Source organism: Puntigrus tetrazona, chromosome 7 (genome assembly GCF_018831695.1).
Source record: "Puntigrus tetrazona isolate hp1 chromosome 7, ASM1883169v1, whole genome shotgun sequence".
Taxonomy (NCBI): Eukaryota; Metazoa; Chordata; class Actinopteri; order Cypriniformes; family Cyprinidae; genus Puntigrus; species Puntigrus tetrazona.
The window spans coordinates 10,918,878-10,934,236 of record NC_056705.1 but is presented as its reverse complement, the minus strand read 5'-3'; the positions used below and the strand labels follow the sequence as shown (position 1 = coordinate 10,934,236).

The 15,359-nt window shown below is 35.5% G+C and overlaps 1 protein-coding gene across 1 annotated transcript in view; it reads right to left on the bottom strand.

The window, feature by feature from the left end:
• ntrk3b (neurotrophic tyrosine kinase, receptor, type 3b) overlaps positions 1-15,359 on the bottom strand; it is a 104,712-nt gene that overhangs the window by 51,958 nt on the left and 37,395 nt on the right. Inside the window, exons 4-7 of the mRNA XM_043243219.1 lie at positions 9,830-9,898; positions 2,161-2,315; positions 758-900; positions 533-674 (exon numbers count right to left, since the gene is read on the bottom strand). Of these exons, the coding sequence (XP_043099154.1) occupies positions 533-674; positions 758-900; positions 2,161-2,315; positions 9,830-9,898 (509 nt within the window). The remainder of the gene's footprint in view (positions 1-532; positions 675-757; positions 901-2,160; positions 2,316-9,829; positions 9,899-15,359) is intronic.

Below are 15,359 nucleotides of genomic sequence, written 5' to 3'. Positions count from 1 at the left end.
TTATTGAGCATTGGTGTAATTTAAAGAGTACTTGTGCATATCCACAGTATGATATATATATATAGATATATATATATATATATATATATATATATATATATATATATATATATATATGTGTTTATGTATATATATGTGTGTGTGTGTGTGTATATATATATATGTGTGTGTGTGTGTGTATATATATATATATATATATATATATATATATATATATATATATATGTGTGTGTGTGTGTGTGTGTGTGTGTGTGTGTGTGTGTGTGTGTATATATATATATATATATATATATATATATATATATATATATATATGTGTGTGTGTGTGTGTGTGTGTGTGTGTGTATATATATACTGTAGGTATACAGATTTTTTAGAATCTAAGAAACAGGATTTTTTTTTTTTTTTAGTTTTTTTTGTAAATCTGGCTTCTAATTGCTAAAAGCACTAGCCTACCTTTTTTCACCAAGCCACATACTTTGGTGTATCACTGCAGTACGAGCAATAGAAAACACGAACACTATATACGTACACAGCACGGCCAGCTGAAGAGACACGTTGGTCATCCCGACCACATTCTCAGAGATGCAGGTCAGAGCAAACCCGTTGTCGTCTCTGCTCACGTTGACCAGCGTCAGGTTGATGGAGTGGATGTTGGGCCAGTAGACATTCGACTGAAGGGCAGAACGAAAGCATTATGCTATAGTTGAAGACCAAATAAGATGAAATGGTGTGTTTGGTGTGAGATGTTGCTCACCTGGTGCGTGTTAATGGAGTGAAGGCCGTTCACGGTCCAGTCCACTTCAGGTACCGGAAACCCAGAGCCGTTACAGCTGAGCGTCACGTTACCACCCTCCAGCACAGTCAGGTTACTGTGAGCCACGCTGATGTCTGGAAGGTCTAGATCACAGCAATTAAATCACTTGATCGCGCTCTTACAAGAAGCTACCATAGTTTCGGACTAAATACATTTCAAAAGAGACATGTTTTACCACTGTAAGTCCATCCTGAATTAAATGGAATTCAATATGGTGTAAACTTTTTGAACGCAGTCTTTTCGTTGTTGATGTAAATCATGGCCGTTAGTTATAAGAAAATTCTATCATTTTGATGTAAAAACAAGCAAAAAAACACGTAAACCTTGCCTTGGTAACTGGCTGAAATAAAAAAAACTGGTAGGTTGAAGTTATTGAAAGACAAATAATAAGAAATGCATCAAACGAAATTCACAAAAGTGATTTTATATCCTTAGAAAGCACATTAAGTGTATGTAGGGGGACAAAAATGTCAAAATTTGGTTGAAGTAATGTTAGATTGCCATTCAGTGTAATACAATATTTATTTACAAGTTCAAACAACATGCATATTCTGACTTGTACATATTAAAATATATAAAAGAATAAGCATACGACATTTTATTGTGTTTTAAATGAGTACAAAATTCTTTCTGACAAATGGGCAAAACCTACGATAGTGGTATTTTTGTTGTAAACATGCCTGACAAGATTGTTACAATGACATTTTAGTGGGTAAAAATGTGTTTTTGTCTCAAAAAAACTAAAACTAAATTGTAATTAATTTAAACGTAAAACTTTTGAATTTTGGAAGGAAGACAACAATTCAAAGTAGTATTACACTTATTGTTTTTATGCAATAAATACAATAAATTCATTCTTTATTTTATTAATTATAATTATTATAATTATGTTATTATTATATAATTATAAATGAATTATTACAACATAAAAATGACCTAAACGTGTTTTTAATTACAGAAACTGTTATTTTAATATTTGTTTTCATTTTAATTTTATATAACATATGAATACCGTAATGATATAAATGTGATATAAATTTATCTACTGGCAATTTACCAACATGTATGAGATTTCTAGACGTGGACAATGAATAATGCATTATTATTATTATTATTATTATTATTATTCAATATGTCTCATTTGTATGTTTTTTGGTTGTTTGGTTTGCATGATTTCCTTTATTGAGAGACCAATACAACTGACAGATCTCACCTCACTCTCCCTAATACTGCACCGTAATGTGATATAAATATTGCATCATACAAATAATCTGATCTTATATAACAATATGTAGTGCGTGCTTGGCCTGCAGCTGTATTATTTATGAAGAAAGATGTCTTACCGCACTGGGCAATGCTCATTGATCTCAGACGAATCTTGCTTGCGCCGTTCTTGCAGTGGAGGTGCTGGGTGTGCAGAGCGGCCTCACCTCGCAGCTGCCAGAGCTGAATCCATCGAATCGCACAGCCGCAGTCAAAGACGACCCCCTCCAGCCTCCTGCGTCAACAACAACAACACAGCCAGCGGTTACACGCTCCCCAAACTCCAGCATTTTCATGCAGTGTTAACTCTGATCGGGCCCGCGCGAAATCAATCAAAGTTTGCCCGCGTCGGTTGAAAGCAGCGGGTTCGTGACGCTATGTCTCCCGGGTGGAGTGGCATAGTGACCCGGGCTGATTACTGAGAGGCTTGTAGGTTTCCCACATGGGGAGATCTATAAGCAGTCACCATCATGCCCTCGAGTAAGTCTCATAACCACAGGCAGCAGGGCTCGACGGTGCGAGCGTTTCACTCACATTTGCCGCTAAAAATAGAGGTTTGCCGACTGTAACGTGTATTTACAGCAGGAGCATCTGTGCGAATAAAAAAACCCCCGCAGACATTTAAAGAAAATGAAATGATCTTTTAAATAGTATAACATTGGGTAAATCCTAATTGTAATTTTTAAAGGAATACTCCACCAACCCAAACTGAAAGTTTTGTCGTTAATCATCTTCCCCAACGTCGTTCCAAACCCGTAAGTGCTTTGTTTGCCTTCTGAACACAATTTTAGGATGAAAACTGGGACTGTCCCATTGGTAGTGAACACCGTCAAGGTCCAGTAGCGCAATATTGGGGAAAATCCACTGGACGATCTTCTGTTTACCCTTGCGTTAGCCACAATATGGTTTCTGTGCATATTTTCGTGCATATTAAACGTGCTTGAGCCTCTCGGTTTTCATCCAAAATTTCATTGCAAAGACGAACAAAGCGTTTTAAGGGTTCGGGCGACATGGAGGTAAGTGATTAATGACAAAATTTCCATTCTGGGGTGGAGTTACCCTTTAAAAGGCTTTATTTTTGTTGAAAGAAAATTCAAAATACAGCCTGATGCGATTATTAAACTTCAAAAGGAGATGATTCGTTAAATAATTGCGCGCTACACGTTCAAAATGTGGTGCTATTGCGAATTCAACATTCAACATCGCGCATTTATGCACGTTTAACAAACGATGAATTGCGGCAAGGTTCACTTTATAGTGTTTATATTGTAATTTGTAGATTGTATAAGAGTGTATATTTTATCCCGCTCATGTTTTTGAATGTGCAGCCAGCAATGATAAAAACATATACGTTTCAAAATAAGAGTCCTAGTGCATTTCAGGCTCATTTATAAATAAAACATACTGCTTTAGTAATACTAAATCATAGGTTGAAGCTTTTTGTCTTTAAAAATAAAATAAAATGTTCTCATAAATGTCTCCTTACGTTCTTTTATTAAGGAAAAACGCACTTAAATGTTGTCAACCCCTGGTGTGAGAAAAAAAGCATCTGCTAATTGACTACATGTACTATTACACAACACGCGTTACACTTTTGTCAACTGCGTCTTTTTACATGTCACATACATGATGCACAACATAAACAGCATTAAAAGCACGCTATTTGCATTTCAAAGCTGTAAAACTGGCAAGTGCACAAAGCACACAGTTCCCATTCCCAGCAGCCAAATACTAGATTCAATTACTAAAACATCAGATTATTAAATGACAAGTTTATGCAAAAACAAAACAAAACCCCTCAAGATACATTCTTTGAAAGCGTAGATATTTACTTTATTTTAGACCAGAAAACATATGCAAGTACATAAATATGCTTGGCCAACACATTGCAAACGCACTGTGCCGTGACAAATCTCAGTCCTGATGTAGGTAATATAGTTCCTCTCTGTGTCTGTGACATTAAAACAGATGCCTTATTATTCAGATAGCTAGCTATAACAAGTTGACAGCTGAACTTAACTGCAAGATTGTGAAAAGAGAGAAGTGACTGCAGCAGACAGCTGCTTGCTTTAGTGCCTACAGAAGGCGGTTTACACTAATGCCTCAGAACACAACACATACTTTTGCAGAATTATGAATTATGTTCAGAAACATTTCAGAAAGCAACTACGTGTGAAATTGAGCTTGCAGAGCTAGGAGCATTTGCATTCTAGAACTTGTTCTTCTACTACTTCTAGTACTTCTGGAGTACAAACATGTTTTTTACTGCCAAACAAATGTGCTTAAAATAATATATCATGCAACAAAGGAAATATACACGCTACCCATCTTGTCAATGAGATTTGTTTAATAGATATATATATATATATATATATATATATATATATATATATATATATATATATATATATATATATATATATATATATATATATATATATATATATATATATATATATATATATATATATATATATATATATATGTGTGTGTATATATATGTGTATATATATATATATATATATATATATATATATATATATTAGTGCTTTTAAAAATCACTATTAATCACGTAAAATAAAATAAAAAACAAAGAAAAAGTTTTTGTTTGCATAAAATGTGTGTTCTGTGCATATTTGTTATGTATATAAAAATACACACACACACATACAATATATATTTTGAGAAAGTTATAAACAAGACAGCAGGCAAAAGGGTTCATTTCCAATAGGAACATGGACTAGGCTTTAAGTAGAGACTAGAAACTTGATTCTAAACTAGATAAACTTAAGGTAGCGGCTCCATACCATATCTATCACAAAAGAAGCGACAAGCGCTTAAATAATACTAAGCCACTAGAACATCGATGGAGTATATCTTAAATACTGTGCGAAATGTCATTCAGTTGAGTGTGTGATTAGTGGAATCAGGTGTGTATGTGTGTGTGTGTGTGTGTGTGTGTGTGTGTGTGTGTGTGTGTGTGTGTTTTATCAGTGCAATGGGTGATGGGAATTGAAGTTCAGAGTGAAATACAATTGTGTTGTGGTGCAAGAGTCAATGTTTCTTGAGCAGTAAATCAGCATATTAGAATAATTTCTGAAGGATCAAGTGACACTTTGATGCTTTGCATCACAGGAATAAATTGCATTTCAAACTATTATTAAAACATTTTAATTTTAATAATAATTCACAATATGACTAAAGTATAAACGCAGCCTTGCTGAGCATAAAAGACGTCTCACAAAAACATCCGCCATGTGAAGAATGATGCTACATTGTATAAAAAAAATCGTATTTATATGACCAAAACCTATTTCCTAAAACGAATTCATGAGCTCTTACATGAAGTGCATACTATGCTGACAAATAGGAACTTGATAACATACAAAAGCTGTGCTCGGTGAGCAGACATTGATTACTGGAACAATACAACATTTCACTTTGTGAAAATCAGAGTCGCAGCGGCTGAATGGAAAGAAAGATGAGGCGCTCACAACGTGATGAACTGTATATCATTACCCACAGGCTTTGATCTCAGCGTGAAACTTTAGTCCATTAATCTGTATGCTCGGGTTAGAAAATACGCTACTGTATGTTTTCAGAGCCCTTCATTATTTTGCAAATCCCTTTCTGCAAACCTCCAGGAGTCAGGTCGCCAGCGAGAACAAACGCTCCTGTAACACGCGGAATGACCGAAATGATTCGCCTGCGATTCTGACAGAAATGCGTTCGTGAAGTAAACTAAGTTGGGAGAGAGTCTATCAGATGCATTTTGTTTTCTAAATAATTACGCATGCTTTAAGCTTAAACTCAGACATCATTTACGCTGCTAGGAATAACCCAGCGGCGGCCGATGGGGGGCCTGACTGTCATCAGCGGTGATTGACAGCCCGTAACATGATTATGCACGCTGATGAGGTTTAGTTGTGCGTGTGCACCTGAAAGCTATTGAGAAATGAAATTGTAAGACGCGTAGAACCTTCGGAATGTAATGGGATCATTTTCTTTTGAAGACTAAAACAAATCATTATAGCGGGTAAGGTTTCGCTTCTGAATACGGATTTTACATCGGACGTTAAGTGGAGGACCAAAACCATACCGGCGTTGTTTAAAAGTAAACAAAAACGTATTTACAATCTGATATTGCGGTTTATCATTTGTTTTCTGCGTCTCAGTATTTTCACGCTTTCTTCTGCTATTCATGACCCCATCAGAACAGACCTGCGACCCACAAGTTAGCGTTCGCTGTCCTGACGGATAAAGTCTAAACTCTCAATTCTTTTTCCAAACCCTCAGGCTGATATTATATTACAATGACTGTTAGGATGGATTCACTGGGTCTGAAAATCAATAATGCCCGTGAATCTCATCTAGCTTTGAAGATTACGCCATTTTTACAGCACCACAGTAACATAACCGATACCAATCTACACCATTTATCTCCATAATACATGCAATTTGTTCAGTGAAGTTTAAATTTGTTTGTTTACAAAGTATATTCAGTGGAAATAAATGCAGTTGTTCTTTCCTTTTTTTTCTTGCTTTTCCTTTCCCCGTTTCAGCCATACATCTATTACATCTAAAATGAGGCGCACGCGCTACATTAGTGAAAATTTGTCTCTATTTTACTTTTTGCATCAAACAATTTGAATCTAATTGACTGTAATGAATAAAACTAACTATGATTTCAACCTGAGAGTCATATTGAATATTGTGAAAACAACAGGCTAAGAAATTGAGCAATAAAGTGCAACCCCCATCCCATCTTGATGTCACTTCCTTTAAAAAGAGGAAGTACTCATTCAGTCAGACAGAGGAGACGCCGAGGCCTTATGTTGATGAAGTGTGTCTGCAAATGTTTGTGTACTAAGTGTCCTTGAAGACAATGACTTTGTCGGATTTATTGCAATGCATTCTTTCATTTTCATTTTAAGTGCAGTTTAACCATGTGATCAATCATTTTGATGACACGTCACGCCAGTGGTGAATGTATCACCAAGTCGCTTTCAGATAATGCAGGACAGCAAGAATATTACGATTGGTTACATGCTCTGATTGAACTCTGAAACATCATTTTTAACTGACAAATCATGCACATATTTTTTGACATTTAAAGAAATAGTCCAATCGGAAAAATAAAACATTGTTTACTCACGCGCATTTCATTCCAAATGTATGACTTTCTTTCTGCTGCGGGGCACAGAAAAAGATATTTTGAAGAACGTTGAGGTCCAAACAACATTGGATCCCTTTAAATTCCATTGAATGGGGGGAAAAAAATTAAATGTCTTTAGGCTCAATAAAAGAATGAAAGTCAAACAGGTTTGGAACAACATGAGGGTGAATAAATGATAACAGAGTTTTAATTATGGGCTGAATCATCCTTTTATTGGCTACAATTTTTTGTAGCAACTAACTACCCTTTAACATTGCATTAATATCAATTTTCAATTTTCATTTTATATAGCTAAACTCTTTCTAGCTGTCTCTAGCGTCAAATGTTTCATGTAAAGATATAAGTTGACTGTCTATGCAGTAGAAAAACACTTTTTTTTGTAAATAAGTGCATGACTATATAAAAGGAGACGAGATATAGTAGAAAAAGGGCTTGGGTGAGAAAATGTAGGAACGCCTGTAATGCACCGGGCTTGATCAGGCTATTCATGAGCAGGGATACAAAAAGTATGAACTGTAGTTTTGCAATAAAAGCCTTAGATGGAAAATTGGGATGTCGAAAGTTCACTGGATGAAAGGTTTCGACGTGGTATGAACATAGTACTGTCAAAGGGCTTGGCACCATAACGTAGCAAGCACTGAAACTTGCTGCTGCCAATATACATCCACAACACGCTGCTGCTGAGCATGTCAAATAATACTGCTGCGGCAAATATGACATGAAATAACCCCGTATAGCATACATGAATCACCTCGTAGCAGACCTATACAGGTGGAGCTGGGGAAGGTGGAGGGCTTCTGAAGCATGCGTGCAGCTTGCTACAGCATTCACCAGTCATATATTTAAATGCTTGGCAGCAAGCTCATTGGCTACTGATACAGGAGAGAACCAATCAGCTGTGCAATATGGTAATGATGCCAGTTTGGTCGGATTGAGTTAGACCTATTAGACTACACCATCTAGAGTCTCATGCCAGAACTCTTGGTGCATGTCACACTGAAAAATAATAAACATTACTTATGGTTTACTTATACTACCAACAATGCGACAACACAAAACTGCCTAATAAGTCAGTTTAATGTATAAAACACTAGTAAACTGACTAGGGCAAATCTCAGTAAACCACATTACTGTAATTATTTACAGTATTTACTTTGCTTGTAAATGCAGTGCTTTGATAAAAATTAGTTTTTTGTCCAAGATGTTGTGCTTCTAATCTGCAGTGAAGTGGTGATAAAACATGAACATATAAAGATAGAATAAAATAGTTTATTTAGTTTAAAAGCAGAGGCTCGGTTCTTTATTCTGTTATATAATATAATATATAATACGTTCATATATGCATAACAGAAAATATTCTGAAGGCCGTCAAACTTAGGTGAAAATTATTAAAAACACTGGCGGTGGCTGGCAACGTGGTTTTTTTTTTTTATGCTGGCGGGGAAAGGGTTAATATAATTACTGTAGATTTCACTCATTAAAAACAATAACAAAAGAGCTAACCGGAAAAAGTAGACGGATTTACATTCATTATAAAAATGTTTGTGACATTCATAATTTCTTCAGCTTTCCCAGGTCTGATTATGAAGTTATTTAAAGGCTATTCCTTACAGAGTTATTCCAGTAATGACTTAAAATCAAAGAATCACACAAAACAGTACTCGAGTCGGGTTCATCTTTTTTATATTGACTCATAATGGCACACTTTAGAGGTGCAGTTGAACACGTATTAAATTCAGTACTAGATTATCCTGCATTTCAGCACTAAATTGGGCTGAAATGATCTCTAAAGCACCCACCTGGTAAATACGCCTAATTCACCGTAACAGTTAACACAAATCAGATTCTGGTAAAACTAATTTCCTGGAGGACGTATTTGGCCAAATGACATGCGTTGTTTATATCATCCACGGTAGGGAGAACAGGAAAAGACAGCGATGCTCGCGGTCCCGAAATCCCCCGACACATTCTGAAATGAAAGGCCAAAAATGTGCATGATAAAAAATTAAACGGGACATATGTCAGCGGCTCTGCGAGTTATGTTCAGCCACAACAAAGAACGAGGACGGGACGTGTCGAATTCAAAAGAATCGACTTGTTTTGTCGTTTAAAGCGTAACATGAAGACGCCACATCGTCGCTCACGATCAATAAACAAACTCATCACTTTATGTACATGCAGATTGCTCAAATATTCATGACAAACAAGAAAATGAGGTCAGGCTCCCAGCAGACAAGACCAATACATTTCACTGCCATGTCTTAATTACCCAGCGTGAGCGACTCGACTGTTCGCAGGCATGCAAAAAGTGTTTTCTGCTTCATCACCGGAGATGTTTTGCTTTGACAGAGACACAAGTCTATCGGAGGATGGGAGCAGGGGGGCACGCAAACAAATTAGTTGACAGTAAAGCGCTGAAAACATTTCTAATGAACACGGCAATGCGATCGAGCATCAAGCCCCGATTTCAGCGCCGAGAGAGCCTTGAGGAATTATTGCTTTTTTTTGGAAATCGAATGCAATTGAATGCGTGCCGTTATCTCGTACTATTAACTAATGCAGGATGAACTTACAGTTCGACCAGCTGAAGGTGCTGGAAAAGCTGCCAAGAGAGCGTCGTCAGAGGGTTCTTGGACAGGTTTCTGCGCAAGGAGACAAAAAAGAAAGAGAAAGAGTAGTTTAGGATTTTGCTGGGAACAGAGGAAGCAATAAAATCAACGCTTTCAAAACATTTTACTCCCAAAATGCGATAATTCCTGTGAGATTTGCGACGTCGGCTGTAAAGAGATAAAGAGGAATCGAATTTGTACATTTTAATGAAAATTATTTTCAAGAACGTGATCTGAATTAAGCACAACACCACTGGAAACACATCCGTTTTGATTTCCTGCCCTTAAAAATATAACCTAACAGAGCGAATACTAAATAACCATCATGCATTTTACCTGTGAGAGAACGGAATAGTGAAAAAATCAATGATGATACAATAGAAAAGGGTAATGAAAACAAATTCTGTTTGAAGATTAAAGCAAATTGATTTGTTGAAATTTCGGACGTGCATGTTAAAGGGATATTCGGCCCAAAATGAAAATGGTTATCATTTACTCGTCCCCAAGTTAAAAGAATGTATTTTGAAGGTTGTTGGTGCTGTTTAGTTATCAATGTTATTCAAAATATGTTCTTTTGTGTGGAGCAGAAAACTTACAGTTACTTGTGAGTGAGCGAATAATAACAGATTACGTTGAACTTTGTTTTTCATTTATATTCATTTTATATTTAGTATATTCAAATCTTTTTTTTTTTCAGTAAACAGAAAGACCTTAGTCAGTGTTTGATGTTCAGTTGTGTATCTTTCTGTAGAATCTCTATATTTCGGATAGCACACAAACAAGCAGCATCATTAGCATAGCCATTACTCGCCAAGTATAAAATATGCATTATAATATCCATATAGCGTTCATTCAGAGCCACATGACCACAAGCTGTACTCTCCAGCATAAAGGTAAACGGCAGAATTACATAATACAGCAGAAGCTCTTTTAAAATGTCAAACATAAGTGAATATTAAACATTAACATGTCTTTCTGTTTACCCAATAACATAAAAAAGCACTTAATTTGCACATTTATTCTCCTGATTCAGCCCCGCGCAAAGCATGCTGGGTACTTTTTCAGTTAAATAAACTCATGTTTCTTATATGAAGTAGAGATTTTATTGTTCAGAGATTGTTTATTGTTTTGAGAGAAATGCATACTTTTTGTAACACTTCTTGTATTATGTTAGCCATTTATCTAAAATATTAGTTATAATTAAGCACATGATGATGGCTTATTCTACATCCCTAATCCTGCCCAATACATACATTTAACAACTACCTTACTAACTATTAATAAGCATCAAATTAGGAATCAAGTCGTAGTTATTAGTGAATAAATGAACCCCAGTCATAAAGTGTTACCATGCTTTTATTCAGCAATTAATGCATTGAATTGATCGAAAGCGAGCATAGTTAATATTTGTATTTCAAATAAATGCTGTTCTTTTGAACATTTTGCATACGTTAAAAACGAAACCTTCAAATGCGTACACGTCGATGAAAAGGGAACGCGTGCAAAAAACAATCGGACGCAAATATAAAGCGCAAGAAAAAAGCGCAATCCAGTGAACACGTTCTGTGAAACGCAACATTAACGAAAGAGTTAACGTGAGAGAGAAGGACTTTATGCAACAGGAAATCAGAGAGAGCCTCCATCACTGCCAAGAGGAGCTGAGAGAAAAGGAGCAGCTGCAGGGGCCGCTCAGCCAAATCAATAAAGAGAACTTGAGCAGTTCTCCGTCTACAAATTCAGTAGACGCAATGAAAGACTGCAGGTTTTAAAAGCCAACAAATTCAATACAAAGAGGTGGTCTGGGACTTGTAAATGGCTTTTAACCAACAAAGCCAAAGGCATGATATGTGGTGGAGGGGGCATTAAATAAATCCACTGCTTATAAGGAAAGATGGACATCCGTGATATGGAGAAAAAATAGATCGGACGTCATGGAATGGGTCTGTAATTCGACTTAAATCATGTTAAGCATCAATATTTGGGCAAAATGGTAACGTAATCATTTTTTTGCGATGCGTTTGTTTTAGATTTCAGCGCAAAATGTGGTTATAAATGGTGCATGGTCTGAAGCCCTTCGGTATCTGTTCCTGTCGATCTCAAATACATCAAATAATACATTTAAGGAAGCACTCAGAAGATACTTATAGCCTTTATTTTTCCCTCGGAAAAGAAAACTGGTATTAGTAAATTCAGTGAAAAGATGACGTTTGATCCTTTGAATAGCATCCGGCTCAATGTTTCGAAGGGTTCGCTTTCCTATAAAGTAAGCTGCATTAAAACGACCATCGATATTGCGATTCAAAATTTGGGGGTCAAGATATTTTTTAAGTAATTAAGATTTTTTTATCAACAAGGATGGGTTAAATTGATCAATAGTGACAGTAAAGACTTTTTATAATATTACAACATGATTAAACTTTTTATTAATCAAACCATTCGGGGAAAAAAGCACAGTTTTCACAAAAATATTAAGCAGCGCAGTGGGTTTTCAACATTGATTTATAAATATGATATGTTTCTTGAGCATCGAATCAACATATTACATTTATTTCTAAAGAATCATGTGACACTGAGGACTCTGAAAAATGGTGCTGAAAAACTGAGCTTTGCTATTATTGCTATTAAAAAAAAAAAAAAAAAAAATATATATATATATATATATATATATATATATATATATATATATATATATATATATATATATATATATATATATAAATCAATAAAGAAAATTATTTGAAACACTCCAAATTAATATCCAATTTTAGGCATTTATAACATTTCAATTCATTATTTCAGTGTTTATTATAAATGTGAAAATGTTTTAAATGATGCTACTATTTTTAAATTCATCATGTAACTCATCATATTTGTGATATGGATAACTCAAATGATGCAGTTTGTTGAGGAAAGTTGCGTTACACAGATCAGACATGCAATTTTTGCCCGGTGCTTGTTAAAATAGGAAAAATCCCACAAAATCAGACTGAAGGACTTGTTGCTGGGCTCTTTTGACTCGGACTATCAATCAGCTACCTAGCAAGCGCATAGTATTTCTTCTCTAGAAATCTGCCCTTTACAGAAATGCGCAGCTGTGAGATGGCTGCATGGATGTGACGGATGCATGTCTTATAAGAAGCTATTTTGACTAGACGACTGGCGTATTCTCAGGGTCATTAGAAACTCTTATGAGTTTTATAACAAGCACTGCTGGCTGCCAAAGACAGTCGCCATAGCAACAAGCTCTCTGATGCTGCCTGATGCAGGGGGAGGGGTTTTGTTGCCGCTGTGCGCTTTAAAGTGTCAACACCCACAACACACACTCAAAAACACACACGCGTACTCTCTGACTGAGGCCTTTGAGCATTAGTCTGTTTTTTTATTTGAAACTCATAGTAATTCAACCATTCAGTTTCTGCTTCAAGAGCTTCTGATGGAGTCTTATTAAAATGTGTTGCGTAAGTCAATCTGTGTAATTGCACATCTTTGTGGGTGTTACTTAAAGGTGAAGCATATTAAAGTGCACTTTTTCTGTTAAAATGTTTTTAGTATCTCTTTGGTGCTATCAAAAAAACAAACAAAAAACTGGCATATCGATATAATGCTACACATAGCCGTAACCAATTACATGTAATCTGGATTACGTAATTACAAAAATCAAGTACTTGTAATTGGTAATTAAATTACATTTTTAAATACTCTGAATCAAACGACAGTTAATGTTTTATTGATCACACAATTACATATTATTCACTCAATAGCATTAAATTAATTATAATAATATATAACATAATTATTCTTTTTGCATTTTTTCTTTGCATTTTTAAATCATTATGGTACAATATTATACTAATATTAAATCAATGTGATAAACACATTAGGTTAAAAGTAATCAAAAAGTAGTCTGATTATGTAATTATGAAACTTATTATACTAACAATTTTTGTCACATACTTTGTAATCAGTAATTAATTACAATTAGTAAGTAATCAACTCAGCTCTCATTATATTAGTTATCCTAAATATCAACTTTTTTAAAATATTCATTACATTTATAAACATTTATATAACTTTTATAAAACATAACATTTATAAAATAATCTTTTTTTTGTAAAAAAATAAATTTAATTAAAAAAAAGGTTAATATAACTAGAGAACTTATCTTTATTTTCAGAGAGTCACAACATCTGAGAAGAAAATAAATCTTCTTTGCAAACCTACAGACTAATTTTTTGCCCCATGACTCATATGTTTTTGCTGCTTTGATTCTGTTGTGGGGTCCAAATTTTATAATCATTTTTCAACCATCTCATCCAAAAGTCATGCACTCTATGAAATCGCAACACAGTCAGAGCTGAAATATGCCGCGCAAATGTATAGCCCGACTGAAATGATCAGGCACTTTGTTAAAAATAACTTGAGTTGCTTGTGTCTAACATTGGGATTGTTGAGAAGCGTATGCAGAGTGGCAGGTGCTACACTCAGTTAGGAACAGCACACGGTTTGGCAGACTTTTCCATTCTTTATGGTTTGATGTTTAGGAGTAACATCTCTAGTGCGGTTCTCCTTTTAAACTCGCCATTGACCAGCCACGCGTCTGCACTGAAAACAGTTGAAAAAATGCAGTGCACATAAAAATGAGCACTCGCTGAAAATATTGTTTCTTCATCAGAGCAGATATGCAGAGATGTATCGTCGCGTCGCTTGATCACCAGCGGATCCTAAAACACGAGCTGACAAAAAACATCACAATAATCCACAAGAAACTCACACCGCTCCAGTCCATCGGCCGACGTCTTGTGAAGTGAAAAGCTGCATGTTTGTAAGAAACAAATCCATTATTAAGGCGTTTTATCTTTAAACTCTACCTTCTGGCCAAAAGTATAATCCATAATCCATAATATTGCTTTCTCCAGTAGAAGTCCATTACTTCTTTTCCTCAAAAAAATACACAGAAATGTTTTAGACTGTTTTCCCTTAAAAACCGTGCTTGATCTGTGCATATCTCTCTTCTGGTTTACTGGAGAAAGCGATATTATTAACATAGGACTTGTATTTTAAGATGGAAGTGATGTTTTAATGCGTTAACCAAACATGCAGCTTTTCCCTTAACTAAATGTTGACTGATGGACTGGAGTGGTGTGGATCACATGTTCTGTTTGGACTTTCGTTCTGACGGCACCCATTCACTGAAGAGGATCTATTTGAGAGCAACCGATGCAATGCTAAATCTCTCCAAACAAACTTTTGAGCTGTGAAAGTTCCAGTACGTTTTCCTAGTGCATCAAACTCATTTATTTTAGAAGATCAAGGAAAATGTGATTGCTCATCATATGACCCCTTTAAGATAATGACAAACCTGCGAAATTCAAAGCACTGGATCTCTATTCCTGTCGGTTGGACGGGAGATTTACTACAGTACAGCCCTTACACTGGTCTCATCTTCATTACCGCAACTCACTGCTGGCCGACGGCCCAGTATGAGCAATAAAAT